The sequence below is a fragment of the Bos indicus genome, chromosome 12 (genome assembly GCF_029378745.1).
Source record: "Bos indicus isolate NIAB-ARS_2022 breed Sahiwal x Tharparkar chromosome 12, NIAB-ARS_B.indTharparkar_mat_pri_1.0, whole genome shotgun sequence".
In the NCBI taxonomy this organism is placed as follows: domain Eukaryota; kingdom Metazoa; phylum Chordata; class Mammalia; order Artiodactyla; family Bovidae; genus Bos; species Bos indicus.
Window position 1 is genome coordinate 89,195,462 of NC_091771.1, and position 27,505 is coordinate 89,222,966.

General features: G+C 58.4%; 1 protein-coding gene and 1 long non-coding RNA gene across 7 annotated transcripts in view; one reads left to right on the top strand and one right to left on the bottom strand.

Moving 5' to 3' along the window:
• ATP11A (ATPase phospholipid transporting 11A) overlaps window positions 1-27,505 on the top strand; it is a 105,941-nt gene that overhangs the window by 23,891 nt on the left and 54,545 nt on the right. For 4 of the 6 annotated variants that reach the window (XM_070800505.1, XM_070800504.1, XM_070800507.1 and 1 more), the window contains exon 2: window positions 26,910-27,032. In XM_070800505.1, coding sequence (XP_070656606.1) covers window positions 26,910-27,032 — 123 coding nt within the window. Of the gene's footprint in view, window positions 1-3,572; window positions 3,810-10,786; window positions 11,385-26,909; window positions 27,033-27,505 lie in introns of those variants that run through there. The other 2 variants (XM_019971760.2, XM_070800506.1) reach the window with 2 other exon arrangements.
• LOC139186262 (uncharacterized) lies at window positions 21,444-27,373 on the bottom strand. The gene is made up of 2 exons (XR_011569833.1): window positions 27,261-27,373; window positions 21,444-22,793 (listed from the first exon to the last, which is right to left on the bottom strand). It is a non-coding gene; the product is annotated as an uncharacterized lncRNA (long non-coding RNA).

Below are 27,505 nucleotides of genomic sequence, written 5' to 3' on the forward strand. Positions count from 1 at the left end.
AGGGCACTCCCCACCCAGGAAATTCCAGGGGCTCCTGAAGCGTGTGAGCCTGGACAGAGAAGCCCGCCGAATCCGCCTCTGTGGGTTTGTTTCCAGAACCCTCCGCCCTCCTTTCCCCGCCCCCTGCCCCCTCCCCCAGGCTTCCAGCTGCGTCTGTCTGTCCTTCTCCAGCCACACCTGCTGCTCCTGCCACCTCCTGGCATCCGGGCGGGCATCTGGTCAGCGCCTTGTGGTCGGTCAGGGCCCTTCCCTGCCAGCCAGCCACACCGCTCCTGGTGGAGAGCTTGGCCTCCACCCCGCTTCCACCCTTGGGAGTCCGCGCTCAGCCTGTTTCAGGACCTCAGAGACAAGGTGCGGGCAGTTTTCTCCTCTGTGTGAAGTTAGGACACAGGGTGGCTCTGGCGAAGGAGCTCAGACAGTCTGGGCCCAGTTCGTGGGGGTGGAGGTGGGCTCCTGCACTCGGCCAGCCTGTTCTCCGGCCCCGCAGAGCGTTCCAGAATGCAGCCCGTTCCTGACTCTGCCCATGTCGCCAAGTCCCAGGAGCACCCTCTGCTCCAGCCGTGAGCCCGAGTCCAGGCGTCACCTGGCCTCCTGACGCTCCGGCTACAGAGGCCCCCACGCCCCCTCCTCGGGTTCACGTAAATTGCTGGAGCTCGCACAGAGCTCAGAACCCTTTACTAACTAAATCACTAGTTATTATAAAAGTATACAGCTCAGTGTGACCAAGCACGGGCTGTGAGCCTGCGCCACAGTCACCCAGACTCAGAGAGCAGGTGTTTGCAGCGAAGTCCGGGTTTTCTGCAGGCGCCAGGCTGGGGCAGAAGCCTCAGATCCACTTTCTCTGGGCGCGGAGGTGGGGTTTTCTTTTAGGGGAAAAACAGAGAGACCGCGATAAGCCATCATCTAGAAACACTGCTTAATCTCAGTTCTGGGGCTCAGGATGCCCCTGGTTTATGATTCTCGGGCCAGGTGGTCCTGGCTTGGGGGTCTGTTCACTCATCTGCCCTGGAGAGACAGCCTGAGTTTTCAGGTGATGGTCTGTGACGGCGGTTTTAGTTCATTAGCAGTGTTATCAACGGCAGCGGTCTCAGTAACCCGACCCGGTGGATTAGCATTCACGAGCACAGAACTGAGGTCAGAGGGCATGAGATGGAAGAACGTTCCGGAGGGAGAGGTGATCCGTAAGCTCAGTAAGGGAACAAGGTTGCATCAGGAAGAGCGGATGGAAGAGCCACATGGAGAGGCGGGCAGGGCCAGGAGAGGGAGGGGCGGGGGCGGGGTCCACACCACCGGTGTCCCCACCTCCGCCTGCTCACGCAACAGCAGCCCGCAGGTTCTCCAAGCCCCTGCCTTTGGGGTTTCTGTGGAGGCCTGAGGTTGGGAAATCTTATGGAAAACTTCGGACACATTGTAAAGTTTCACTCAATTGACACCTTTAAAACTCTTGCATGCGGACTGTGAATTCTCTAAAGTAACTCAGTGTTGTAGGTGTCGTTGTTGTGGTTACTCGGTCGTGTCCACCTCTTTGGGACCCCATGGACCGCAGCACGCCAGGCCTCCCTGTCCTTCACCATCTCCCGGAGCTTGCTCAAACTCACGTCCATCGAGTCGGTGATGCCATCCATCCTCTGTCGCCCCTTCCCCTCCCGCCTTCAGTCTTTACCTGCATCAGGGTGGCGGTGGTCTCTGTTTCTGGTGATAACTTGCTGCTCTGTTTTCAGCGAGTTCAGCTGCATTTTTTACTTTATTCCACCAATAATTAAGGAGCACCCACTGGACCAAGAGTCATGTTAGCTGCTGGGAACACGGGAGAAACCAGGCGACAGAAAGAACTGGTCTCTTCCTGTAGGGATTGAAAATCTGGCACCGGGGCACAGTCCTGTTCTCTGACAGGAAGGACTCTTGCGGGGGTCGGGGTGTGGGGGTCTCTCTGCGGGGTCCTGCCCGGCCGGCAGTCAGTTTCCTCCAGGGCGGCTGGGTGGGGTGAGGGGGCTTCTTCTCCCCCAGTTCACGTTTCCAGAAGGAAGCTCCGGGCCAGGCAGCCTCCCTGGGCCCAGCCGCAGGGCTGGGGGCGTCTGCTAGGCGTGAGCCCACACTTCTTGTGTACTTTGCACAAGTGACTTGTCTCCGCGACTCACAACTGGAATGAGTAGTGGTTCCACTCAGGGTTCCTGCGACGGCCCCTCTCTGACCAGGGTCAGCAGGCTTTTTTGGAAAAGGGCTTACGATCTTTGGGCTGAGGGGGCCCCAGTGTTCACAGTGTAACTGCCCCGGGCTCTCGGGGCTCCTTGCTCAGAGGTGTCGACCGCTCTGCCGGTCGGCGGGAGGGTGGCCGGGGGCGGCGCGTGGTGGGGACTGGCTGTGCACAGCGAGGCTGCGGGACCACACCGGGCCCTGCATCGTCCCGGCCCGTGAAGCTGGTGACCCCCGCCCCACACCCACTCGGCTCTGTCTCGCTGTCGGTCTCCACGCAGCTTTAACTAAAAACACTGCTCATCGCTTGTCTCCAGTGCCGTGTTCTCCGTGTTTTTATCTCCATGGCTTCGCTGACGGGTTGCATTTCCTGGATGAATAGACACATGTGACTCAAGGTGCTGACGTGAAAGAAGATCATGGGGTGAAAACCTGTCTGCCTGACCCGTCCCCGCTCTGGCCACTCAGGGCCGGCGAGCACAAAGGGTGGGCAGAGCAGGCCTCCGCGCTGGCAGCGTCGGGTGCTGCCTGTCCTCCTGGATTCCCAGCCAGGGCTCGTCCCTCCTGAAGCCCCGAGCAGGGCCCAGCGGCCCGAGAACCCGGGTGACGGAGCCTGAGGGTGGGCGCCAGCCTTGGCCGTGTCGTCCAGGGGCTTGGGCAGCGGGGACCCCAGTCTCTGTCTGAGCAGCCCTTCCGGGGCTGCTGCGGCATCACAGTTTGGAAACCACTCTGTACGGCTCACGGGTCACCCGGTTCACACTTCACCCACGCCACGAGGGTTTATTAGGGCGGGGCGCTGCTCACAGGGGTCCGCCGGCCGCGTTGCCTGCCCCGTCGGGGCCTCGGTCTGCGGTGACGGCACGGACGGCCTCCTCGGGTGCCTGCTGTTCCTAGTCTCCGGCTATCTTTAGCTGCTGCCTGCAGGCCTCCACCTCATAGGATCAGGAGACGGTGCGGCTGCCTCCCAGGCCCCACGAGCCGAGAGGGTGGCAGCTGCCGCCAGCTGTCAGCGATGAATCTGGATTGTCGCACGTTGGGAAAAACAGTCACCCTCGAGTGGCTCCTGAGTGTGAACTGGCGGCTCCTTCAGGTGAACCGTAGTCCATGCCACTCCCCCGGCCAGTTCACACTTAAGACAGCCCAGCCTGACTCCCAGTTACAGACGGGGGTCTCCGGGGGAGGCGCGCAGGGCCACCCGCCGCCTGGTCTGTTTCCGGGCTGCATGCCCCCAGCCCTGCGGAGACAAAGTCATCTTCACGGGAGGGAAGGTCGCCCACCTTGGCAGCCTGACTGTGGATGGGGGCCATGGGTCCGTCCCGGTCATCCCCTGCCCAGGGCGGCAGGACCCCGCGGGGGGAGCGGGAGACTCCGGCTCAGGGCCGGTCTGCCGGCCCCGCGTCAGCAGCGAGTTCTGTGGTCTTCGTGTGCAGAGTTCAGGCCGTCCCCCAGAGCCCCGGGTTGGGGGGAGAGGCGTTGCTGGGCGTGTCCCGGGCGGCAGGTCTCTCCTGAAGTCGGAGAGCACGCTTGGAGCAGAGCCACACGACGCTCAGCCTCAGCAGGCTCCACGCCAGTGCCGCGATTGAAGGGTGACATCCATGCGCTCACCCTCGAGAGAGGTGGGAGTCGGTCCCTCACCGTGTCTCTGTGATAAAGTAGTGGGCGGGGACGTGGAGGGTGGACGCAGAGAAGACAGGCGCCCTGTGCCAGTGTGGGGTGGGGGCTGCAGAGGGGGTTACAGAGGTGGGCTCCCAGGGAGAAGGCAGCTGGGGCCCCCACACCAGACCTTGGAGCCGGAGAGGGCGGGGGCGGGGTGGGCTGGGCCAGCCAGGTCTGGGGAAGGAGAGTGGCCTGCGGGTGCCCAGGTGCCAGGGAAGCCCTGGGGGAGAAGCGCCTGGAGGGGGAGGCGGCCGGCCCGGGGTGGTCCCTGGGTGTGCCGCGTCACCCCCCCACAGGCACCGACGGGGTATTCCTGCTGCAGCGGAGCCTGCCGCTGCTGGGAGGGTGGGTCTGCCCTTTCCTGTCCTAGCCTGTCGGCCGGGGTGCGTCTGTGCTGTGTGTAACCGGTGCCCTAACCAGGCTCCTGCAGGTGAGTGGGGGGAGGAGGGGTTGTTAGGACCCCCAGACCGTCTGACCAGTCTGCTGGTGCACAGGCTTTATTTGGAGGAATGCCAACTTGAACATCTTTGCTGCTGCCGCTGCTGCTGCTCAGTCGCTTCAGTCGTGTCTGACTCTGTGCGACCCCACCAGGCTCCCCCGCCCCTGGGATTCTCCAGGCAAGAACACTGGAGTGGGTTGCCATTTCCTTCTCCAATGCATGAAAGTGAAAAGTGAAAGTGAAGTCACTCAGTCGTGTCCGACCCTAGCAACGCCATAAACTGCAGCCTACCAGGCTCCTCCGTCCATGGGTTTTAAGTTAGAACAAATTCTGACTGATTGGTCAAAGAGCACAAACACTTTTCGTAAAACAAGAACAAACACAAAATTTAAAAAAAGCCATGTGTTGCCCTGAGTCTCCCTGAGTCCTGAGTCTCTCGCGGCCCCCTCCCCTCCCCGTGTTACTTTGTGTCTTTCTGCCCTCGGTGTTTTAAATGGAGAAGAACCAGCGCTTACACGTCAGTTTACGGGCTCGTCTGCCTTAGCCTGATTAGAGTTTCTGTTTGATTCTGGGGGCAGATGCTGAAGTGATCGACACATGAGTGCCACTTATCAGTGAGACCAGGGCTGCTGCACAGGTTTCCCCGTTTCTTCCTAAAATGTGCTAAGTGTGAGGACTTCCCTGTGCAGTCCAGTGCTGAAGACGCCTCGCTTTCACTGCAGGGGCACGAGTTCAGTCCCTGGTCAGGGAACTACGATCCCAAATGCTGTGTGGTGCAGCCAAAAAAAATAACAAATTAAATTAAAATGTGTTCGTCTGTGCATACAGAGCAGACTTTACAAGATCTGAGCACTATATTATGTGCGTCCAGGCTGGACTGAAATAGGTTTGTCCTCAAGGAGTTTGTAGTAACGGAAAGTTGAAGATGGAAGTAAGATTTCTTGTCTTTGTTTTTAACCTGCAGACGAAAACCTGGGCAGAAATCAGATTTTCAGGTTGGGAGTCTCAGCCATCAGTGGTGGGTCCACCCTCAGGCCATTGGGACAGCCAGACTGAGGCTGTATTGGCCTGAAAGGAAATTTACTAACGAGACAGCGTCGGCGGCCAGCGTGACTCTCAGGGTCGTTCCCCTCCCCTAACTGTGCAGATTTCAGGGTGGACTAACGCGACGGCTTGGGCCGCCAGCGTGACAGAGGAGTTCAGCACCGCCTCTCAGGGTCGTCCGCCTTCCCTAACTGCAGATTTCAGGGTGCAGAGCGACAGCAGCCCGGCTCTTTGTGGGTGGTGCTTTGTTTTTCTTGCCACAACAAAAACTCCCCTGTCTCAGGCCGCTGGCACCCGCTGCCCCGGGGCTGTGGGAGCGTCGCCCCGGGGTCAACGGCCAGCAGGTCTGCAACTGCGTGTTGCTATCAGCATCCCCCAGGCCCCAGAGTGCAGTGGAGTGCTGCCCGAGGAAGGAGACCTGCTGACGCGATCTGGCCCTCCTCCTTCAGGAACGGTTCGGAGCAGCGGGTGCCATTACATGCAACGAAAAGCAGGACACTTGAGAAGGAAAATGTCAGCAGACAGCCGCCGGCGTTAGCTCTGTTTTCTTGTATTAAACTAAAGAGTGGAAGTGTCCATCCGGTCTGGTGAGACGCTGTGCACGTTCATCGGGCAAAGCGAGCTCTTCATTCTGGGGAGAATGGATGACACAAGGACCCAGGGAGGCTGGTCGGCTTCAGCTGCGGTTTTGCTGATGCTCCCGAAACGCTCAGGTTGAGCTGTTCTTCTTTGAGTAACAGGTGATCCCACTGAGAGTCGCACAGGTCTGGTTCCCTCAGTGTGACCGGCAGTCTTTGTGTGACACTTTTGCACAAGGCTCAAATTAGAGAACCCGCAGTCGTTGTTTAAGGTTTTCGACGGCGAGACTTTGATGACCGGGAAGCGTGCAGTCAGACATGGGCACACTACTGGAGTCAGTTCTGGCTGAGCCAGCGGTTCAGGTTGTAGGGAAAGCCAGTCTTCACCTTTAAACCCCATGTTGTGCTTGTGTGGAAAGTGGCCGTTATAGTCATGATACCGATACTACTCCTAATGAGTCAGACTGAACCCAGCCTCCAATGAGGGGGTGGAATTTTGCCGCCTGCCTCTTTCAAGTAAGAAATGCCTTCCTGTTTGGCAAGAAAGTTTGTAAAAGAGCCAGAAGTGTTGCCGTTTTTAACCTGACCTGGGTGGTCTGGCAGGTGTGATTTGAGTGTTTTTTCCGTGTTGACTGATCACGCTGTTCCTGAGTGATTTCAGGGATGGTTTCTGTGTTTGCTGGTTGGTCCCTCTCTGACTCTCCCAGTTTGGTGACCCCGAGACACATCTTATGAAAATGGTGGAGCTTCACTGTGGTTAATAAGTTACAGGTGCTGCCTCCGGGCACCCTCACACCCCCGCCCGCAGCCCAGCCCAGCCCAGCCCGCCCCGTCCAGTGACCTCTGCTCCAACGCTCACCGAACCGCAGTCGCCTCTGCTGGCTTTTGCTGGGAACGTGTTTTGAGGCGCCTGCCCTGTCCACCTTGTGGTCATCTTGGCATGCAGGGTGCAGTGCAGTGGGTCCTCGTGTGCTTGGCTGTCGTTCCAGCTGTGACCGCAGGAACCATTTTAATATAAATCCCGCACACTGACCACAGGACACACAGGGGCCACCCTTTGCTTTTCCAGATGTGCTTCTAGCTTTAAAGGAAACTGAACCACTTTAGGATGATTTTCAGAGCAGTCAGCTGTGGCCCCAGATGGAGCCCAAGTGAAAACTCTTAAAAATGAGGAAATTGTGTCTGAAAAAGTCATCCTATATTGCAGTATTTCAAACCAAGTAGATGGAACGTGATGAACTATACCTCTGGTGGTTTGTCAGGACAGAAAAAAAGCAGAGGGAACCTGGAGGCAGGGTGTGGGGGGTGACGGAGGGTCTCTCCCCGCCCCCCAGTTCTCCCTTCCATCCGTGGGTTACCGCGGTGATGGGAGTCAAGCTTTGATCGTTGCTGGGAGGTGAGGCCGAGGTCGCGCCGGACAGAGGTGGGGGCCGCCACTGCCTGGTGCGACCTCGCCGGCGGGCCTCCTGTCTGATGTCCGCGAGCTGTCCGTCATCCGCGAGCTGTCCGTCAGAGGGGACATCCTCCAGGCTGAGGTGGTGCGGGCGGTGCTGAGTCCCCCGCCATGTGCAGCCCTCCAGCGCCCCGCCCGCCTACTTGGTCTGGGCGGGGCACCCTGCCTCTGGACACAGTGGACAGGCTCCCTGCCCTCTGCAGGTTCCTGTTTCCCTCCTTAGCTAAAGAAAGCCAAAACGAGCTTTTCCACAGCGCTGGCTTTGGCTCGCTTCTGTTGTCCTTTTCTGTACCGCGTGAGGTGCTCCTGTGAACCCGCGTGGAAGCTTGCAGCCCCCAGACTCCAGGTCCAGTCCTACCCCCTGGACTAAGCGCGAGCTTAGTGGTTCAGCCCAGTGATCAGACGTAAATCCATCTGTAAGTAACAGGCTGGGGATTCTGGTTCTGTGTCGTGAGACCGCCGTGTGTCCTGGAGGGTGGGGGAGGTGCGGGAAGCTCTCTGGAGAGCCGACAGAGGAAGCCAGTCCCTGCCGTGTGCTGATGAGGGTGTGGAGGTGACCGAGGACAAGGGTGTGGATGGGATGGTTCACCTCAGGAGCTCTTTAAAGCTTCAGCATAAATGGATTCTTGAGGGAGACCGTCGGGGATAAAAGGAGAACCCTGACCCCTGTCCTGATGGGGCCGGGAGAGAGTGGACAGTGAGGTGATGGGCCCTGACCCCCGTCCTGATGGAGGATGAGAGAGAGTGGACAGTGAGGTGATGGGCCCTGAGCCCCGTCCTGATGGAGGATGAGAGAGAGTGGACAGTGAGGTGATGGGCCCTGACCCCCATCCTGATGGGGGATGAGAGAGAGTGGACAGTGAGGTGATGGGCCCTGACCCCTGTCCTGATGGGGGATGAGAGAGAGTAGACAGTAGGGTGATGGGCCCTGACCCCCATCCTGATGGGGGATGAGAGAGAGTGGACAGTGGGGTGATGGGCCCTGACCCCCGTTCTGATGGGGCCGGGAGAGAGTGGACAGTGGGGTGATGGGCCCTGGTCCCTGTCTTGATGGGGCCGGGAGAGAGTGGAGAGTGAGGGTGATGGGCCCTGACCCCGTCTTAATGGGGGATGGGAGAGAGTGGACAGTGGGGTGATGGGCCCTGACCCCTGTTCTGATGGGGCCGGGAGAGAGTGGACAGTGGGGTGATGGGCCCTGGTCCCTGTCTTGATGGGGCCGGGAGAGAGTGGAGAGTGAGGGTGATGGGCCCTGACCCTGTCTTAATGGGGGATGGGAGAGAGTGGACAGTGGGGTGATGGGCCCTGGTCCCCCATCCTGATGGGGTATGAGAGAGAGTGGACAGTGGGGTGATGGGCCCTGGTCCCCATCCTGATGGGGGATGGGAGAGAGTGGACAGTGAGGGTGATGGGCCCTGACCGACACCCGGGCCGCCTGCTGGACCACGGAGCTCTGACTGGCGAGCATTCCCTCTGCTCAGCAAGCGGGTGATGGTGCCAAGATACTGCAAAAGCAAAATAGTTATTTTGGCAGTTTTTCAAAGAAATGATGCTTTTCTTAGAGAGTGCATTATGTGCACATTTCACAGAGTCTTTGTAGCTTTTTCCAAAAAAAAAAAAGTAGGACTGTGTGCAAAAAGAAAGGATAAGAGGAAACCGAAAGGAAGGAATGACTTCATAAAACATTTATGGGCAGAAGCTAGAGGCCATCACACAGGCCAGGGCAGGCTTTTATTACCTTTTAATTTTGATGATCATGCAGGAGACGTCTTTATTCTGAAGTAATTCTAAGCATGAACGCACCTTTAAAATTATGGGGATTTATGTTTATTTTTCTGTTAATCTGAATGAGCAGTTGTGTTGTCAGCTTAGCCAACTGTGTACAGTAAAATACAATGCACACGGTATTTAAAACCCTAATTGTATCAGGAGGAAAATGCTGCCTGTGGGTCCACATCTTCAGCATTTGCACCGTTAAAATTTCAGTCTGTGGTCAGCTGTCATTGCCACAAGGGCTGTAAGATCAGGCTGGGGTCTTTGTAACAGCTCAGATTTGTTCATTCGGCCGCCTCTCTGCCCCTGTTGCGTGCCTTGCCCCTCCGTTTCCAGCTCACCGAGCGCAGAGAGGTAACGCTGGCACGAGGCTCTGGGTGGGCGGATGCGGCCAGGTGACCCCCGTGTCCCAGCCTGGGGGCAGCTCTGTGCAGCTGGCCCCGCTCTCGGCCTTGACCTTCATCCCAGCAGGATCAGACTTGAGAGCCAGTTGGAATCTGTCAGCCTGGCCCCAGCCTTCTATTTCTGGCCACATTCTCCTAAAAAATGGACACTTTTATTTTTTAGCATTTTGGAAAGATGGGATTATAAGCAGTTTTTTTAATGAAATGTATCAGGCGTGCCAAAGAGCATGTGTAATGTATACAGAGCTAAATTGATTGTCAGCAATAGCTGCACTGCCCGTGGGGGTCGCCCCCGGGGGTCCCTCCCGATTCTGTGAAGGAGTCAGGTCCTGCACCCTGGCATAGCCGGGGAGGGGCTGGCGAGGGTGCTGTGGGAACCAGAGCCCAGTTGTGCAGGGGTGGTCGTGCTTCGGGTGAGTCTTGGCTTCCCTCTCGGTTTCATCCATTCCACGGGTGTTGCTTGAGTGCCTGCCCTGCCCTGCGTGTGCTGCTCAGTGGGGTCAGGGTCCTCACGTGCTCCTGCTCTGGTGAGAGTCAGGCAGTTGATACGTAAAAAAACAGCAGCAGCTTTGTCGGGTGGGGGGCGGGGGCCACAGACAGGCAAGGCGGGAAGATGGGGGGCCCGTGATGACATGGGGCTGGCAGGCGGAGGCCATCTTTGAGCTCAGCGCTAGGTCACTACAGCAGCACCAGCATCCCAGGCCGGGTCAGCAGTCCAGGCCCTGGTGGTGCTGTGTGCAGAGCTGGGCGTGTGGGGACTCGGGGTGGAGCCCCCTGTGCCGGGGGCAGAGCTGCCGCCCAGAGCGTGGACGGTCCCTGCTGACTGCCTGTGTTTCTACGTGAGGAAATTCACGAGCGTTTGCTCGAAGATGCTCTGATCATGCCCTTAGTTGCCTTCTGAGCGGTAGGCACACACCCCACTTTTTACCCGACAGAACGCGGGATGTAGTCTGACAGCCGGAGTGCGGATGCCAAGGTTTACTGTGCGTCGCAGCCGGCCAGCCATCCTGAGGCTGCCGCGGAGGAGGCGTGGGTTCGCCAGCCCATGCCACGGTTTCCAGGAACACCGGGCAGGGTGGGGGGCGCCTCCTGGCTCTGGCGGCTTCCGGCGAGGGGCTCCCTGCGGGCAAGCCCTCCGGAGTGAATGGGAGACAGAGAAACAGTTATTTACCCCTGATGCGGCTTCGCAGGTGGCTCAGTGGTAAAGAACCCCCTGTCAATGCAGGAGACATAAGAGAGGCGGGTTCAGTCCTTGGGTGGGGAAGATCCCTGGGAGGAGGGCATGGCAACCCACTCCGGTATTCTTGCCTGGAGAAGCCCGTTGATGGAGGAGCCTGGCGGGCTACAGAAGGGTCGTAGGGTCAGCCCTCCGAAGGGCCTCAGAGGCGGACACAGCGGAAGTGATGGAGAACACGCACGCTGTGAAGAGACGCCGCAGCAGGTGATCCACATGCCTGGCTCGCACACACGCGAATCCCAGGAGACCCACCCAGAGTATCCCGACCAGAAGGATCAGAACAGGACCAGGTGACTTCAGACGGCAGTCATGGGGAATCTGTCCTGGGCCTCAGTCATCTGAGAATAAGGGTCTGCCAAAACCGGTGCTTGGACACCATCCGTGTTTTATCTTCAGACAGTTATTTGGAGAAAGGAAGTGAGGGTGAGCTGGCCTGGAAGTCAGGACCGTGCCTGCAGCCGCAGACTCTCGCTGTCAGAAGCACCTGCATAGTATCGACTGTCAGGAGCAGATGACACTCAGGAAGCCAGGTTATCAGTGTCGAGACAAAGGGACCCTAATCGGCGAATGGAACTGTCCGCGAGTCCTGTGTGGATTCAGAGGCGAAAAGGTTAGTAGGAGATGGCTGATTTATTACCGTGGCTGAACACTTTGGGGAGACATTGGAGGCCGGGATTACATGGCTGTGTGAACTTGTGGACAGTGTGGTTCGTGGTCTCAGAGTTCTCGGAGTTTGGTACACTCCACATAGCGGCTCTCACTGGGGGAGGCTGTCGTGTCCTCCTCTTGGCGCATCTGGGGGTCACTCTATGCCAGCACGTTGTGTGGACACAGCTGGACAGCACTCCCTTGTGATTCAGCCAGCCCATCTATGGACTCGGTCTCTAGTCTTCTGTGATCACAGCAGTTAGCAGCTGCAGTCACCAGCCTTGGAAAGCAGCGGTGTTTTTGCATACACATCCTTGGGATGGTCTTCTAGAGGCGGGGCCCTGAGGCGGGAGGAATTGCCCCTGTTGTTCACTGCTCTGCGTCTTTCCCTGGGGTCATGATGGTGCTGGTTCTCACCCGCCTCACCTGTGCAATGCTGGTCTCCGCCAGGACCTCATGTGGGTCCCAGCTTTGTGTGGGGGGCAGGGAGGCACCAGGCTCACCAAGATGGTTGGGCCTGGGGGACCCAGATGGACCGGACCTAATCATTTTGGCTTCGAGAAGCACTGATCAAGCCCCAGGCTTCCTAGTCACGTCTGTCCTGTCGGCCCGGCTGCCAGCCCTCTGTGACGGCCGTGACGGTAAACGTTTCAGGCTCCGAGGCCACGTGGCCTGTCCGCTCCGATCTGTCCTGCGGTGTGAGCGCAGCCGTGACAGCCCGTGACAGACAAGAGTGAGTCCTCACTATAGACGGTGACGTCTGCTTTTCTGTAATTGTCACATGTCAGGAGTGGTTAGTTTTCTTTCGGTTTTTTCAGCTGTTTGAAGATGTAAAACCTGTACCAAAACCGGGGGCCATGGTCCTCCAACCCCTGCTTTCTGGGTCAGAGGGGCTGGATTTGGACTTCCTCTGCCCGGCCTGGCTTCAGACCTTTCAGACTGGGCCCCGGCTTGGGCCAGTCGCACCTTCACTGCGAGGGGCCGGTTTTCTCCCTTCCTCCGTGTCCTGCAGGCCCCGCTGGCCCTGATGGGTGGGCAGCTCCCGAGTGGCCTATGGGGGGGCTTCCCCATGCCTCTGGCCTTGGGCTCCCATCTGCCATAGGAGACCAAGGTGCCTCCCCTCAGGAGCTCCCGTCAGCTCTAGACCAGGGTACCTCCCCTCGGAGCTCCCGTCTGCTCTAGAACGAGGCGCCTGCCCTCAGGAGCTCCCATCTGCTCTAGATCGAGGCGCCTGCCCTCAGGAGCTCCCGTCTACTCTAGAACGAGGCGCCTCCCCTCAGGAGCTCCCGTCTACTCTAGAACGAGGCGCCTCCCCTCAGGAGCTCCCGTCTACTCTAGAAGGAGGCGCCTCCCCTCGGAGCTCCCGTCTGCTCTAGATCGAGGCACCTCCCCTCAGGAGCTCCCATCTGCTCTAGAACGAGGCGCCCCACCTCAGGAGCTCCTGTCAACTCTAGATCGAGGCGCCTCCCCTCAGGACTGTTGCAAGGCTGGAACGTAGCCTCTGGCGGCAGCTGTTTGTGCTCTAAGTCTCAAACTGTGTTTGTCGAGGTGGGCTGCCGACCCCAGAGCAGACACGGCCCTTTGCAGGTGTGGGCAGGGGCCCAGGGCATCCCTTGCTTGTGGTTAGCTTACGAGGCGTTGGGGCATCTTCCTGGGCTGTTTCTCGGGGTCCTTGCCAGCGAGGGGACGGCGTCTTTCTGGTTGTCATTAGGTTCAGGTGTGACAATGCCCGTGACTGGGAGGGCCGCATTGGTGTGATCCTCGTGACTCACACCTGTGCGTGTCCCTCCTGTAGCTCGTGAGACCCCGAAACTGTCCCAGAGTCCCCGTTTCCCCCTCGGGTGGTTGTCCAGTGGCGTTAAAGCGCCAGCCTGGCCGTGTGGAGGTAAAGCGCTGTGTTTGTTCCCTCAGCAAATGCCTGCTGGGTGCCCTCCTCTCAGCTCCTCTGGCCTCTGCTTCTTTTTTAAGGGCAAGGGGTTAAAAATGTACAGACCTCAGAAAGCGTGCCCCTCCCCTCCAGGTGGCCGACGCCGTGCGTCGCAGAAGCTGGTCGTCGGTACCCACACCCCGGGGTGGTTTCCCAACAGCGAAGCGTGGTTAGAGCGGAGGAACTTGTCCAAGAACCCTAATCCTGACTTCGTTTTATTAAGATAATACTTAATTCTGTCTTGACCTTACGTCATACTTATGCCATAGAGCCAAACCCAAAATACAGGCTCAATACAACTGAACCCACGAAACAGGTGGCGGGGCTGACCCAGCTCTGCTGTGGCCTTGGCCTGAGCCTCCGGCATGCTGTGGGCCAGCGGGCACGCTGCCCACGCTCCGTGCAGGGCTGCCAGCGGGGTCTGTGCGGCTGTGCATGGGGCGGGTTGGGTCAGGCCAGCATCGCTGCGCTCCTGAAGGTGAGAGGTGTTCCCCGGGGGCAGCGGCGAGCGAGCTCTGGGGTCTGCTGGGGCCGCGGCTCTGTGCTGTGTGAGTGTTACAGACGTGCTGTGGGTTCGGGGCGCCCAGGACCCCGCAGAGCCTGGCGGGGGGTGGACATCTGAGTCTGGCTGTCAGGCACGAGGCAGCGTGTGTCCCGAGAGCAAACACAGAAGCCCCTCCATTTCAGAGCCAGCAGGTGAGACACGCCAGGCCATTTCCCGCAGCCCTTCTGGAGGGAAAGGTGTTCATCCCGCCTGGCTTCCAGTGTTGCCGTCACTTTCCCAGCTGGAGCCCAGGAACTGTGGAAACTGGGAGCTTTATCCGGATCAAGGCTAACTTCTCTGTCCTTTCACATGTGGATTTGGTATTTCCAAGCATCAGCTCGTTTTCAGGGCCTTGCAGGAAATCGATTGACAGGAAATGGCCTGAGGCCCCCTGTCCCCCTCCCGAGGCCCACTCACCGCCGGCGTGCTGAGCGGGGCGTGTTCATCCGGGCCAGGGCTGCTGGGGACCATCCAGACCCCCGTCCCCCTCCCCGAGGCCCACCTGCTGCCCGCATGCTGAGCGGGGCGTGCTCATCCGGGCCAGGGATCCTGGGGGGCCATCTAGACCCCCGTCGCCCTCCCTGAGGCCCACCCACCACCCGCGTGCTGAGTGGGGCATGCTCATCCTGGCCGGGGCTCCCAGGGGGCCGTCCAGACCCCCGTCCCCCTCCCTGAGGCCCACCCGCCGCCCACGCGCTGAGCGGGGCGTGCTCATCCTGGCCAGGGCTGCTGGGTGTCGTCCAGACCCCCGTCCCCCTCCCTGAGGCCCACCCACCGCCCGCGTACTGAGCCAGGCGTGCTTATCCGGGCCAGGGCTACTGGGGGCCATCCGGACCCTGGGGCCCCTCCACTGCGAGCCCCAGGACGCCTGATTCCTTTGACTCAGGCTAGCCTTGACTCTGACCCCTCAGTTATGTTAACAGTTCTTTGAACTCACCCATCAATAAAATTTCCCCGACGTCATACTCGCTCGGCAGGTGTACTTTCACTTTGACGGAAAGACAGAGATAGGTGATCTCTATCTTGTGTTTGCCATATCAAAGGCACTTCCAAGATTATCCAGAGGGCAGAAGGTTTAAACAAAAGAAAGCAAAACATGTTTTCTTCATAGACTTCATTTTGTTCCAACTTTACCTAAAAGGAAGAATGGCATCGTTGCTGAAATTGCCTATTCTTACTCAAATAGTATGTCAATTGGGGGAAAAAAGGGTTGGGATGGGGGGGCTTGTGTAATCATTCTCTTTGAAAACCATAGTGACTGACTTGGTAAGAAGTCAGCTGGCGTAAAACTCAACATTCAAAAAACCAAGATCATGGCATCTGGTCCCATCACTTCGTGGCAAATAGATGAGGAAACAATGGAAACAGTGAGAGACTTTATTTTCTTGGGCTCCAAAATCACTGCAGATGGTGACTGTAGCCATGAAATTAAAAGACACTTGCTCCTTGGAAGAAAAACTATGACCAATCTAGATAGCGTATTAAAAAGCAGAGACATTACTTTGCCAACAAAGGTCTGTCTAGTCAAGGCTATGGTTTTTCCAGTGGTCATGTATGGATGTGAGTTGGACTGTGAAGAAAGCTGAGCACCGAAGAATTGATGCTTTTGAACTGTGGTGTTGGAGAAGACTCGTGAGAGTCCCTTGGACTGCAAGGAGATCCAACCAGTCCATACTAAAGGAGATCAGTCCTGGGTGTTCATTGGAAGGACTGATGTTGAAGCTGAAACTCCAGTACTTTGGCCACCTCATGCGAAGAGCTGACTCATTTGAAAAGACCCTGATGCTGGAAAAGATTGAAGGCGGGAGGAGAAGGAGACAACAGAGGAGGAGATGGTTGGATGGCATCACTGACTCGATGGTCATGAGTTTGAGTCAACTCCGGGAGTTGGTGAGGACAGGGAGATCTGGCGTGCTGCAGTTCATGGGGTCACAAAGAGTCAGACACGACTGAGCGACAGATCTGAGCTAAAGAAGTTACATATTTTTCTTGTGAGTTGTTTTTCCCTTTAAAAAATAATTGCAGGCCGTGCAAGACACAACCTTGCTGACTGATCCTCAGCACTAATGCCCGTCCTTGTCAGCTGGCGTGAGGGATGGCCCGCGTACCTCGGGGCAGGCCCCGCTGGGGGCGGGGGCGGGGGGGGGGAGCTGGGGTAGGGTGGGTGGCCGTGGGGGGCCGGTGTGTGAGGGGAAAAGAAACAGGGCGGATTCCGGTGTTGCCAGCAGGGGGGCCCCAGCCTTCCGTCTCCAGCCTCTGCTCACGCTGTCCAGAGGTGGGGACAGAAGTCATCTGTCCTATTTTTCTCTCGTCTCTGGAGCTCACGAGAGTGCCATCAGGCCCGTGCACGCCCCGGGCCTCCTGTGGTCGAGGCTCCGGTGCCAGGACCGCCAGCGGGCTCAGAGCCACTTGCCGCCCGGCCGGACGGCTCGGTGCTGCTGCAGCTCTTGGTGGCTTAACTAGAAAAGGTTTTCAGACAGAAACCCAAACAGGTGGTGGCAGGGCTGTTTTCCACCATTGTTTCGATATTTTTTCAGAGATTCTATCTCAACTTAAACACACTTGCCTAGTCCCCCTCCCGCCCGCCAAATTCATGCCAACGCTGAGGACACGTTCACAGCTGGGCGGACTCCTCTGCCTCTCAGACCCGGACGCCAGGCCCGAACCGCGTCTGTGTGGACGGCCACCAGGGCCCCAGCACTGCACGTGGTGGTACTCGCTGCTTAGATAGGAACTGGACGAAATCAAGCTGAGGTCTAAAGCGCTGTGGCTGAGAGGGTGAACGCTGGTTACTGTGCGGTGAGTGTTGTATGTGTCGAATCCACAGCCCTTTTCATTAATTTTTATTTTTTTATCTTTTGGCTGTGCCACGTGGCTTGCAGGATCTCAGTTCCCTGGCCGTGGCTGTTCCTGGGCCACTGGGTAATCCCCCACAGGCCTTTAGTGGGTGCTGGAGCTGGGATGATGCCTGCATCCACCACACTGGGTAGACACCATCAGGGCGGCCCCTGGGCCAGATGGCGTGGCTTGTTCTGGCTCTGCCGCTGCAAAGACTTGAAACCCCTTGGCTGGGCTGGTGGCCCCGCGGTGTGGCTGCCTCCTGCGGCCGCCCCAGGAAGGACCACCTGCATCCCTTAGCTACTTGCCCGACGTTGATGGAAGGTAGAAACCAACAGTAAATACGACTCTTGTGAAAGAGCTGTGATCTCGTCAAGATCGTGAAAGCTAACACGTAGGAAATTTTTCCTTTTCCCCTAATTGTCCGTGGCTTCCCAGGTGGCTCAGTGGGGAAGAATCTGCCTGCCAATGCAGGCGGTGCCAGTTCCGTCCCTCGGTCAGGAAGATCTCCTGGAGGAGGAAATGGCAGCCCACTCCGGTATTCTTGCTTGGGAAATCCTATGCACAGAGGGTCCTGACGGGTTGTATAGTCCATGGGGTCACAAAGAGTCAGACACAGCTGAGTGACTGAGCACAACAAAATTATTTATCCATCCAAGTTTGACCACTTGGAATCTTATTTTGGTTCCTGGGCCTGACAGCCCTGGCTTGGGACCGGGATGGAGAACCAGACCCCTGGGTTTTGCCCTGGACCTGCTGCTTTGGGCAAATCCCTTCCTCCTGCAGGAACTTAATTGTTCCTTCATCTGTCCAGTTATGTGGTGGGGTCTTCAGATCAATGAATCAATCAGCCAGCAAGCTTGTATCACCTAGGAACGGAAGTCAGATAGCATCTTTAAGAATATCAAAGCATACAGCATTTCGGCTGTGGGCAAAATCTGCAGATGGGCAAATCTGCCAGCATCGTGGTGTAAAACTCCGTGCGATGAGACTAGAGAGAGAAGTGACTGGCTGGAGGGGGTGTGTGCAGGTGTGTGTGCCTGTATCATCGTGTCCGTCGCCTGTAACCAGCGTCTATCAACCTGTGAGAGAAAGAAGTCCCATGGAGAGACGTACATGAGGGCTGTGGCGCTCACAGTCCCCGAGGGTCACGCTGCACCAGCCTGTTTGGCCGCGTCAGCACGCCTACGACCGCCGGTGGGAGGTGGGGCTCCGGGCGGCCTGCAGGAGGGCTGCGCCCTGGGCTGGGCTTCGGAACACGTCGGATCCCCGAAACATGCCGGCTTGTGGCCCCGCCTTCTCTTCCAGGGTGACCCCAGAGAGGCTGACGCCCACGTGAGGACGTCTGCCTCTGCGTGAAAAACCTGGGGACAGCGTCTCGGGTGCGCGGGTTCCCCGTGCGTGCAGCTCCACGTCTCGGGAGCTCAGAGGCTGGCCCTGTCTGTGCTCACCCCTGCGGATGAGCCTTGGCTCAGTCGCTGTCATTGTGATCCTGTGGGGCAGCAGGTCGGAGGGAATCAGCTCACATGCTGCTGGCGTTTCCCAGTGAGGGGACTTGGGGAGGTGTTTGACAGGAGGGGCCCCGGCTCTGATGGGGGAAGCCCTCCAGGGAGGGGCAGCAGGAGGCAGGGGTCTCTGGCCCCACTGGGCTGGCTTTCCCCGCTCCTGCCAGCTGACCGACCCAGACGGGGTCTCCATGTCTTGTTGACGGGGATGCTGGAGGGAGTCCAGCTCAAGGACAGGCGTTGAAGGGGTGACCCCAGGAGCTGTGTGATACGCCTCCCTGCCCTGGGCCGTGTAGCCTGTCACTATTGTTCGGTTCAGAGGGGGCTGTCTGTTATTTCCATCGTGTCAATGGAAATAGTCAACAAACAATCTGTAATAGGAATAGAAAAGTTCTGTTTGAGCCAGACTGAGGATTACAGCGCGGGAGATTCTGAGTCAAGGATTCAAGGCTTATAAAGGCAAAACCCCCTGAGTTAGGGAAGTCCTCTGTCAAGAATCAGGATCGGGGCTGCAGGAAGTGGGGTGCTTGTCAGGTGAGGACCGGCTGGGGTCTGGAATGGTTTCCCCGTTACCCAGGGCCATCCCAGCACCCTGCAGCTGCAGCTGGCTGTATCAGCCGCCCTCCCCGGGGGGATCTCCCGGCGCCCTTCAGGCCTATGCAGGAGCGTCCTGTTCTGGAAGCTTTTCTCCAGCCCTCCAGCCTCCTCGGCAGGCCTGGCCCCGGAAAGCCATCCTTTATCTAAACATCCTCTCCTCTGAGAGTGCTCCGTGACACAGCTGAGATTGAGAAACGGCCTCGAGAATGGACAGAAAACACCGACGTTTCTCAAGTGGGCTTCCCGCACAGGAAGACACACTTAGGGCTGTTTTCAGGTTTGGGGAGTGAGTTACAGACGCCGAGGGCCACTCGACCTGCACGCTTGTCGGGAAGTGGGGGCGGATAGAGGGAGGGTAAGGCCGGTCACGCAGAGGCCTGAGCCTCCATCGGCAGGGGACGGGCCTCCTGATCCCCTGGGAGGGGGCAGGGTGGGGGCCAGCGGGGCGTCAGGAGCGCGGCTCCGGGAGCCGGGGACCACACTCCCGGTCTCAGGGATGGTCTCGGGGAGGCTGTGCACAGAGACCACTCTCCCCTCCGGCTCCTGCCCCTCCCGCTGGGCCCGGGTCTCAGGACGTGTTAGTGGCCCCCAGCGGTCCCTGTCCTGACGCGCAGACCACGTGGGGTGGCCTCAGCCCCAGGCTCTGAGGCAGGCCTCTCCGTGCAAACAGAGCCTTTGCCTCGGGGTTCCGGAGCCTCGTGCGGGTCCCAGGCAGCCGAGGGGCGCTTTCTGCAGATGCCATGATCCAGTCAGCTGGTGTCTCCCCGCACCGCTGCCGTGACTCCCTCAGCCTGCGGGGCCTTCACTTGGTTTATATTCGGCGTGTAGAAAGTAAGCCTCCTGTGCACTGGAAGGTGTGTGGTCCAGCGGCCGAAAGGCTCCATGGGCCCCAGCACGTTCTGTGTGGGGACTGGCGGGGTTGCTGGCCTTCTGCTCGGTGTTCGTCTCTGCAAGGAGACAGTCTGTGGTGGGAAGAGTGTGCGGTCCTCCTGCTGGCCCCCGGGCGAGGGTCTCGGGCGCTGTTTGAGGCACGGGGATTGCTGGCGTGACGTTTGAATGTCTCTCCTGCGGGCCGGTTCCCACCTGCCTTGGGCCCTGGTTCCTGCTGCCCGAGCGCTCGGCCGGTTCCTCTCTGCGATTGTTCTGGCTCCTTTGGCCACGTTTATGCTGCAGCGGCTGCTGACGGTGCGTCGTCTCGTGACCAGCTGGCGGCCCACCAAGATGGGTTTCCGTCACGAAGAGGGGCAGTTTGCAGGGGGCACGTCCAGAGAGGAGCCGCCAGCTCCCGCTGAGCCTCGCTGGGCAGGGGCGAGGGTGGGAACCGGACGGGACTCCGCCAGGCTGCCCGGCGGCTCCCCGCCTCCTGGGGACCTGGGCCTCGGTGCCCTTTACTCCCCCTTCTTCACAAACGCCCCCTGCCAGCACCAGCAGATGCCGAGGACCAGCCCCGGCTGATCCAGGATATTCGAAGGGGAGACAGCGTCGGCGACTATTTATTTATTTATCAAAGATATAAAGAGTAATAGAATGAGGATAGCTCAGTAGGAAAATTCAGTGGAGAAAAGAAACTGAGTAGCTTGGTTTACGCGGGAGACCAATAAAACTTCAAGACAAGAAGTTTGCACCACTTACGTAGGCCACAGGCGCCCTCTCGAATAGCGGAAGGTGCCTCACCCTAGACACCTTCTCGAGTGGGTCTTAGCAGCCCAGGCATAATTAGTAAGCGTGGTGGGTTCCGTGCTCCAGATGGAGACTCAGCTGGAAGTTAAAAGAAAGAATGACATGGGGAGACCAAGCGTTGGTGAGCAAGGCCTGTAGCTTTATTTTCAACAGGGGCTTATATACCCTAAGTTACACATAGAGGATAATAGGGGATGCAAAGTCAGCAGTCTTTGATTCTTATCAAAAACCAGGGTTTCTTCCCTGCAAATGTATCGTATACAAATGGTTTAGGTGATTTACATCATCTTCTGGCCAGAAGGCCTACTAATATTTTATGACTCTTGACAAAGACTTATCAACAAAGACTTATTTTCTCTAAGAGTGATTATTTTAAGGTTTGGCACCATCTTCCGAAGATAAAATTGCATTCCTATAGGGCGGATGTGTAATGGGTTTACAACAAAGGAAAGAATTTATTACCTTAAGGGTCTAAAGTTACTAACACCAAGGCCACTACTTATTTTTTCTACATACCAACTGTATTAATTAATACACATTCAAGGATACAATTCAGGGGATATGAAAACTTGGCAACAAGCATTGGCTCATCAATGAAATCCTTTACTAGTTTATTCTGACAGTTTCTAACTCTCTGAGAGGCTCTAAGCTATTTGAATATCTTAAGCTTCCCATGCCTCTCGAGGCTGGGAGACTGTAAACAATTGTATGCATAGCTGCAGGAGTCCGGGTAAGCTTGTCAGGCGAGTTAGAGAGCCATCAGAGGGGTTTGGATTTAAACACTCCTAATTGCCCAGGAACTTTATTAATTGGAGCTGTAAGTTAACTCTTTGACAGAGAGAGCGAGATGGTGGTAGGGGACAGCCCCCAGTAAAGTCAGAGGTGAGAGCACAAAGCAATAAAGTAGGCAGACTCTGGTTTTTTTTTGGGGGGGGTGGGGCGGAAATGCTCGAGAATATCCGGGCGGACTCCTGAGGCTCGATCCCGCCTTTGCGTATGCCGAGCCTCCTTCCTCATGACCTTTGTCACGAGTGGAATGCCTCACCGGCTCCCGGCAAGCAGAACCCCTCGAGCACGGGGCCCGTCCAGCCTCTGACCTGCCTCCCCTCGCCCGGCAAGCTCGAGGGGACACGGGCTCCCTGTGCTGTGCTCCCGGTCGTGGGAGCCCCAGCCTCCAGCTCAGGGCAGCAATTATCCGGTCGGTGACTCAGGACTCCCTGCGCTATCTCTCCGGGGTAGGAGCTGAGGGCTTGGACAGCAGTGGGCGACGGCCGGGCGGGGGAGCTGGAGCCGGCCGTCACAATCTCCCTGATGGGCCTGCGTCAGTCTGGGCCCCCTCGGACAGCCAGACAGGGGAGCGGGCTCTCCACTGAGACGGAAGGCTGAGGGTCTTCTTCCAGCGGGGAGGGCCTCGTCTCTGTCTCAGAATTCCCTCGTTTCACCGCCTGGTCCCTTGGCCCATCTTGTCCCCCCTCCGGCCCCCGGCTTAGACTGGACTTGTTGCTTCTTGTGGGGCCGTTTCCTGACTTTGATGTGGGGATACTGCCCCACACCTGGCACAGGCCACCCCCCAACAGGCAGGGGTGACCTGCCTCCCCAGCCAGCACCCAGGGGACCCCTCGGCCTGCTTCCAGGGAGCCAGCCTCTTGTGGTCCACGGGGCAGGTGCAGCCGCTGACCCACAGGTCATGAGCTCAGCTAGAAGCTGCAGCCCCTGTGGGAGGGCTGACCCCCCAGGACCAGGAATGAGGCTTCATCTCTGCACGGGCACTGAGGACGCACGTGGCGAGGGGTCCCTGCGGGAGACTGGACAGAAGCCACCCAGGATCACCTCTGCTGGTCTCAAACTGACGTCCAGGGAGTGATGTCAGCGGCTTCACACGCAGCTTCCTCTGGAAACGCCGTTGTCGCGGGCATCGCTGCTGTCTCTGCTGCCGTGCGTCTCACTGGGGCCAGGCAGTGGCAGCCAGTGCTCCGTCCATCCACCCCACTCCCGCCTCCCGCTGGGCGCCCCAGCACGGAGCTCTGCCGCCTGTAACTGTGAAAGTGGGAGGGCCTAGGGCAGCCCAGAGTCATCTGTGGCTGAAGTTTTATTTTAATTTTGGTTCTGGGCCCAGTAAACTACAGTTTAGGTTGGCGGCGTTTACCGTTTTCCAGATGGTCAGCGTTGCCAAGTGAGGTGGACCGTCTCCGGTGCTTCTGTGACCCAGATGGTTCTGTGCTTAATAAAATGTTCACGGCAGAAAAATGCCACTGAGCACCCCGCAGAGGGAGAATTTGCCTGAGGAGGAAAAAACTCTGTCGCTCAGTTGTATCTGACTCTTGGCAACCCCGTGAGCCGTGGCCCACCAGGCCCCTCTGTCCGTGGGGTTCCCCAGGCCAGAATACTGGAGCAGGCTGCCGTTTTCCTGGGGAGGAAGGGCCTGTCTTTCCCACTCCCGCAGGGGCCAAGGGTGCAGGTTCAGTGATGGGGGCACCTGGGTCCCTGCCTCCCCACAGGAGGTCCGACTCTGCTCGCAGGCCCTGGGAAGGCTGGTGATTCACGCCGAGGACTCTGATCTGATCAGCTCATGGAGCGTGGTCTTAATCACTGCACCCAAGGAGGTTCGCAGAGGACAGTGAAAGCTCCCTGGGTGGACGGACTCCCTGTAGTGGGGGGTGTGGGCACTGGAGACAGGGGAGCCACATCACGCTCGCCACGAGAAGCCAGAGCGCCAGGGACGAGAGTGGGAGATGCTGGTGTTCAGAAATGCCTCCTTACCCATCAAACAAGAAGTGTTGGCTTTTAAAGCTGCAAACGGACCACGGAACAAGCATTGCTTTGTCCTGAAGATGGCTGTTGGGGGGAACCACCTCTGCAAAAGCTGATCTGGTGAATCGAGGCTAGGTTACATGCTGTCGTTCCTGTCCGGCCGTGTAATTCGGCTAATAGGTTGTGTTTGTTTCAGCTGAAATTCGAAACTTCCATTAGTGACTGCCGCTGGGCAAGATTGATTTTCGGCGTATTTCAGACTCTCTTCTGTCCTTGTGAGCTTTCTGACTTGAGTGCTCAGGCTGCCGCGCCCAGATCCCAACACGGCCGATGGCGAGGTCCGCGAGGGCCAGACCGCTGCCCACACTTGGCTCCTCTGGTTCTTCAGCCACTTTTGGGGTCGGGGAGGGGGTGGGTTCCGAGTCCAGAAGCAGCGTGTTGGCAGAGGTGGCGGGCAGCGTCTGCTCGGGGCACATCTGCGAATCCCTCACACCTGCCCTGCTGGGCCCCGCGGTCCAGACAGCAGCCCGGCCACCGCACCCGAGGTGCTGACGCCCATGAGGGCCCTGGAAGTGGGGTGTTTCCTCAGCCCGGGCGCAGAGAGCCGGGGTGCTCTGCGACTGAGTTCATTCCATCCTGCCTCACTGTGATCGCTTCGAGTTTCTCCAATCTTAGCTGTTCTCCTTGGGAAGTCCGTCGAGCTCAGTTTTATCCACTAGGAATTTCTGTCTATTGAAAAACCAGCCTTAAAGATATTCCTTGTTTTCCCTAAAATGGGAAGCATCTTGCGTTCTGGTGACATGGCAGTGAGAAGACGGGGTGGAAGCGGCTTCAGAGACGTGAGGTTCCCTGCACTGACCCTGGTCAGGGTCTCTGCACCAACTCAGAAATGTGATGGGTGATGCTTGGGACCCGGGAACCCGTGGGGGCCCTAAGGGACTGTTTTACTGAAACAAAATGACTAGATCCTAAAATGTTCCTGTTCAAGAAGTCTAATTCAGTGGTTTTTAGTGCATTTACCACCTTATGGAGCACCACCATGATCTAATATTAAAACCTCGTCATTTCCCGGAATAAACCCGGTGCAGGAGCGGCGGCCTCCCTGGCCCCGGGCCGCCACTGTGCTGTCTCCTTCTCCACGGCTCTGCCTGTCGCAAACATGCCATGTACGCGAGTCGTCCAGTGTTTGGTCCTCCGTGTCTAGCCCTGTTGATTTTGAATATCCTTCCGTGTGCCCATTGGCCATTGCAGCTCTTGGAGAAATGTCCAGTCGAACCCCCCGGCTTACTTGCCTTTTTGTTATTGGTTGTGTTGGCTGGTCCATCCCAGGTACCGATCCCTCGGCAGACATGACTCGCACGTATCTTGTGGGGCATCCCTTGGGGCCGTGCAGGCAAAGCCTCGGCCTCCAGTTCACCTGCGTCTTGGTGGGACGTCTTGGGATTCCCCAGGAATGTGGGGATCTGTGAGGCCGGATCCCCCCGGCCTCCCGACCTCCTCTGGAGGGAAGGGGTGTATGTTCTCGGCCGGCTGACAGGCCAGAGCGCGGGCCGAGCCATCCTGCTGTGATCTACGTGTGAACACAACTTCGAGGAAGCTAATTTCGCCTAGGTCTAGTCCTAGGAGTTTACTTTCAAAAACTGCCGACACCTGCCTGTTCCTTACGCTGCCTGTTGTAAAACTAGATGTTGGACGTCTTAGAATCAGGGCCCCCGCTCCCTCCTGCCGCCGACCTCTCTACCGCCCTGCCCCAGGAGATTCCGTGATCAGCCGTGACTCATCTCAGAGCTTCGTGTGGCCTGACTTCCTCTGGTGTGCGTCACGCGGACGCTGTGGTTACTGTTTGGTTTACAACAGGCGGGGCTAAGAAACTGCTTAAGAGGCCAAGTCTGTTTTCATTGGTGAGCCTGCAGAGACCCAGAATCCCTTCGTATTACTTCCGGTGGGCTGGACATGGAGACGTTGCGTGGCCCATCAGGCACACAGCTGTCCGCATCAGGACGCGCACGACGGCATCAGCGTGCGCAGAACCGCGGCAGACAGGCGCTCCCAGCGTCCCGTCTGCTGCCTTCTCTCCGCCTTCTGAGCTGAGTTTAACCTGCTTAGGGTTTGCACGTTTGTGCCTCTGCCACACATGGGGCTCCCCAGTGGCTGATCCTAAACTGCCTGTCTTGCCTTGAGGCTCTTTGGCCACTGTGACCTCAGGGGGCACCCTCCGTGGGCGCCGCTGTGGCCTGACGGTCGAGCGTGAGGCCCCGGACGTCGCTCCGTCCCTCACTCTGTGACCTGTTCAGGGACTCAGGGAGCTGCCAGGGCCCCTGGGGGCTGTCGCTCCTGTTTCTTTCCTCAAGGGCCAGCACCAAGGCTCGCTCTCTCGTACAGGGCTGAGTCGGTCAGTAGGAGGCTCCTCCCGGAGGAGCTTGTGTTGCAGGGGGCAAGTCCTGCTGGAGGGCCTGGGCTTGCTTCCTGACCTTGTTCCACGAGCAGGAATTGTGCCCCGGCCTGTACCGTTAGGGCAGCACCAAGGAGCTGTATTCAAGGCTTCCAGTGATCCCACTAAAACCGGCCTGTGCCCAGGGAGGGAACCAGCCTTGAGAAACCTCTTTTTGACTTGCTCCCTGCGGGCTCCTTCTGAGCTTGGGGCTCCCTGTCTGGGGGGAGGGGGCAGAGCCCTGAGCTGGGGCTGCCTGTCTGAGGGGTCCAGGCCCCGCCCTGAGTTGGGGCTGCCTCTCTGGGGGTTCCAGGTCCCACCCTGAGCTGGGGCTGCCTGTTTGAGGGGTCCAGGCCCCGCCCTGAGCTGGGGCTGCCTGTCTGAGGGGTCCAGGCCCCGCCCTGAGCTGGGGCTGCCTGTCTGAGGGGTCCAGGCCCCGCCCTGAGCTGGGGCTGCCTGTCTGGGGGTTCCAGGTCCCACCCTGAGCTGGGGCTGCCTGTCTGAGGGGTCCAGGCCCTGCCCTGAGCTGGGGCTGCCTGTCTGGGGGGTCCAGGCCCCACCCTGCGACCCAAGGATTTGTCATAGTTTCTCTTCCGGGTGTCCCGGGCTCTCAGGGCTGACAGCACTTAGTCCAGCTGAGTGTTCTTAGAAGGCTCTCCTGGCGGCAGTGTTCCCTGAATGTCCGGGGCACAGCACTCAGAATAATGCAGAGATGGGTCAGACGCAGGTCGTCTGCGTTCCAGGAAGTCTTGTTCTTGTGATTGTGTGGGGGCCGAGAGACCCTCTGGTCCGAGCTCACAGTTTTACATTCTTCTCTCTTTAGAGACCTTTCCCCAAGTCCTAGGATCACTCACTGTCTTTTCTCTTTGGAAGCCTCAGGGCTTTGCTGTCACTTTTTATTTTTAAGTGGGCCCGCTGTGTCATTTCCACTGACAGTCTGCCTTGAAGGCCCCCTCGGCCCCCAGTGGGGGTGCAGCTGGCACTTCCTTGAAGAGCTGGGGGGGAGGAAGCACAGGTTCCTGAAGGGCCCAGGGGGATGGATGGGGGCAGGGGTGGAGGTGGGGAGGAGGGATCGACCTTGCAAGCGGGTCCAGCTCCCCGCCCCCCCCACCCCCCCCCCCCAGGCCCCTACACAGACCAGCATGAAAGCCGACCCCCAGAAGACCCTGCCCGCGGGCCCCGCCCACGCTGACGGCTCTGTTTCCCACCCGCAGTGTGCCGGGGAGGAGGACTGGGTGGACAGCCGGACGGTCTACGTGGGCCACCGGGAGCCCCCGCCAGGCGCCGAGGCCTACATCCCCCAGAGGTACCCGGACAACAGGATTGTCTCCGCCAAGGTGAGCATCCGCCTGGGACTCCCCCCGCGGCTCCTCGGGCCCTCAGAACTCCCGAAGCTGGGACCACCCGCCCCTGAGTGGCCAGGCTGCACGCTCATCACCAAGCCCCCTGTCACCCTGCAAATGCTGTTAGGGCGTCACAGCACGTCCTCCTCACTTCGCTTCTAACTGTGTCGTGTTTAAGGGTCAGATTTGAAGTCTAGGGCTCATCCTCCCGGCAACACTTACCAGTCGTCTGGCCACCTGCCAGGCTAGAGCGCCCTCCTCTGCAGAACACACGGCACAGGGGTCGCCCGTGCCACCAGCCTGTGATGCCTGGCACTGCTGGTCGTGGTCCAGAGGAGGCCCTCGGATAGGGACCTGGGGCCTGAGTCCACAGCGGTGGACGTCTGTAGATTCAGACCAGGTGATGCTGAAGGCTAGACACACAATCATTTTCATTTAAAAAACAGCTCAGGATGCAGAAAATACAG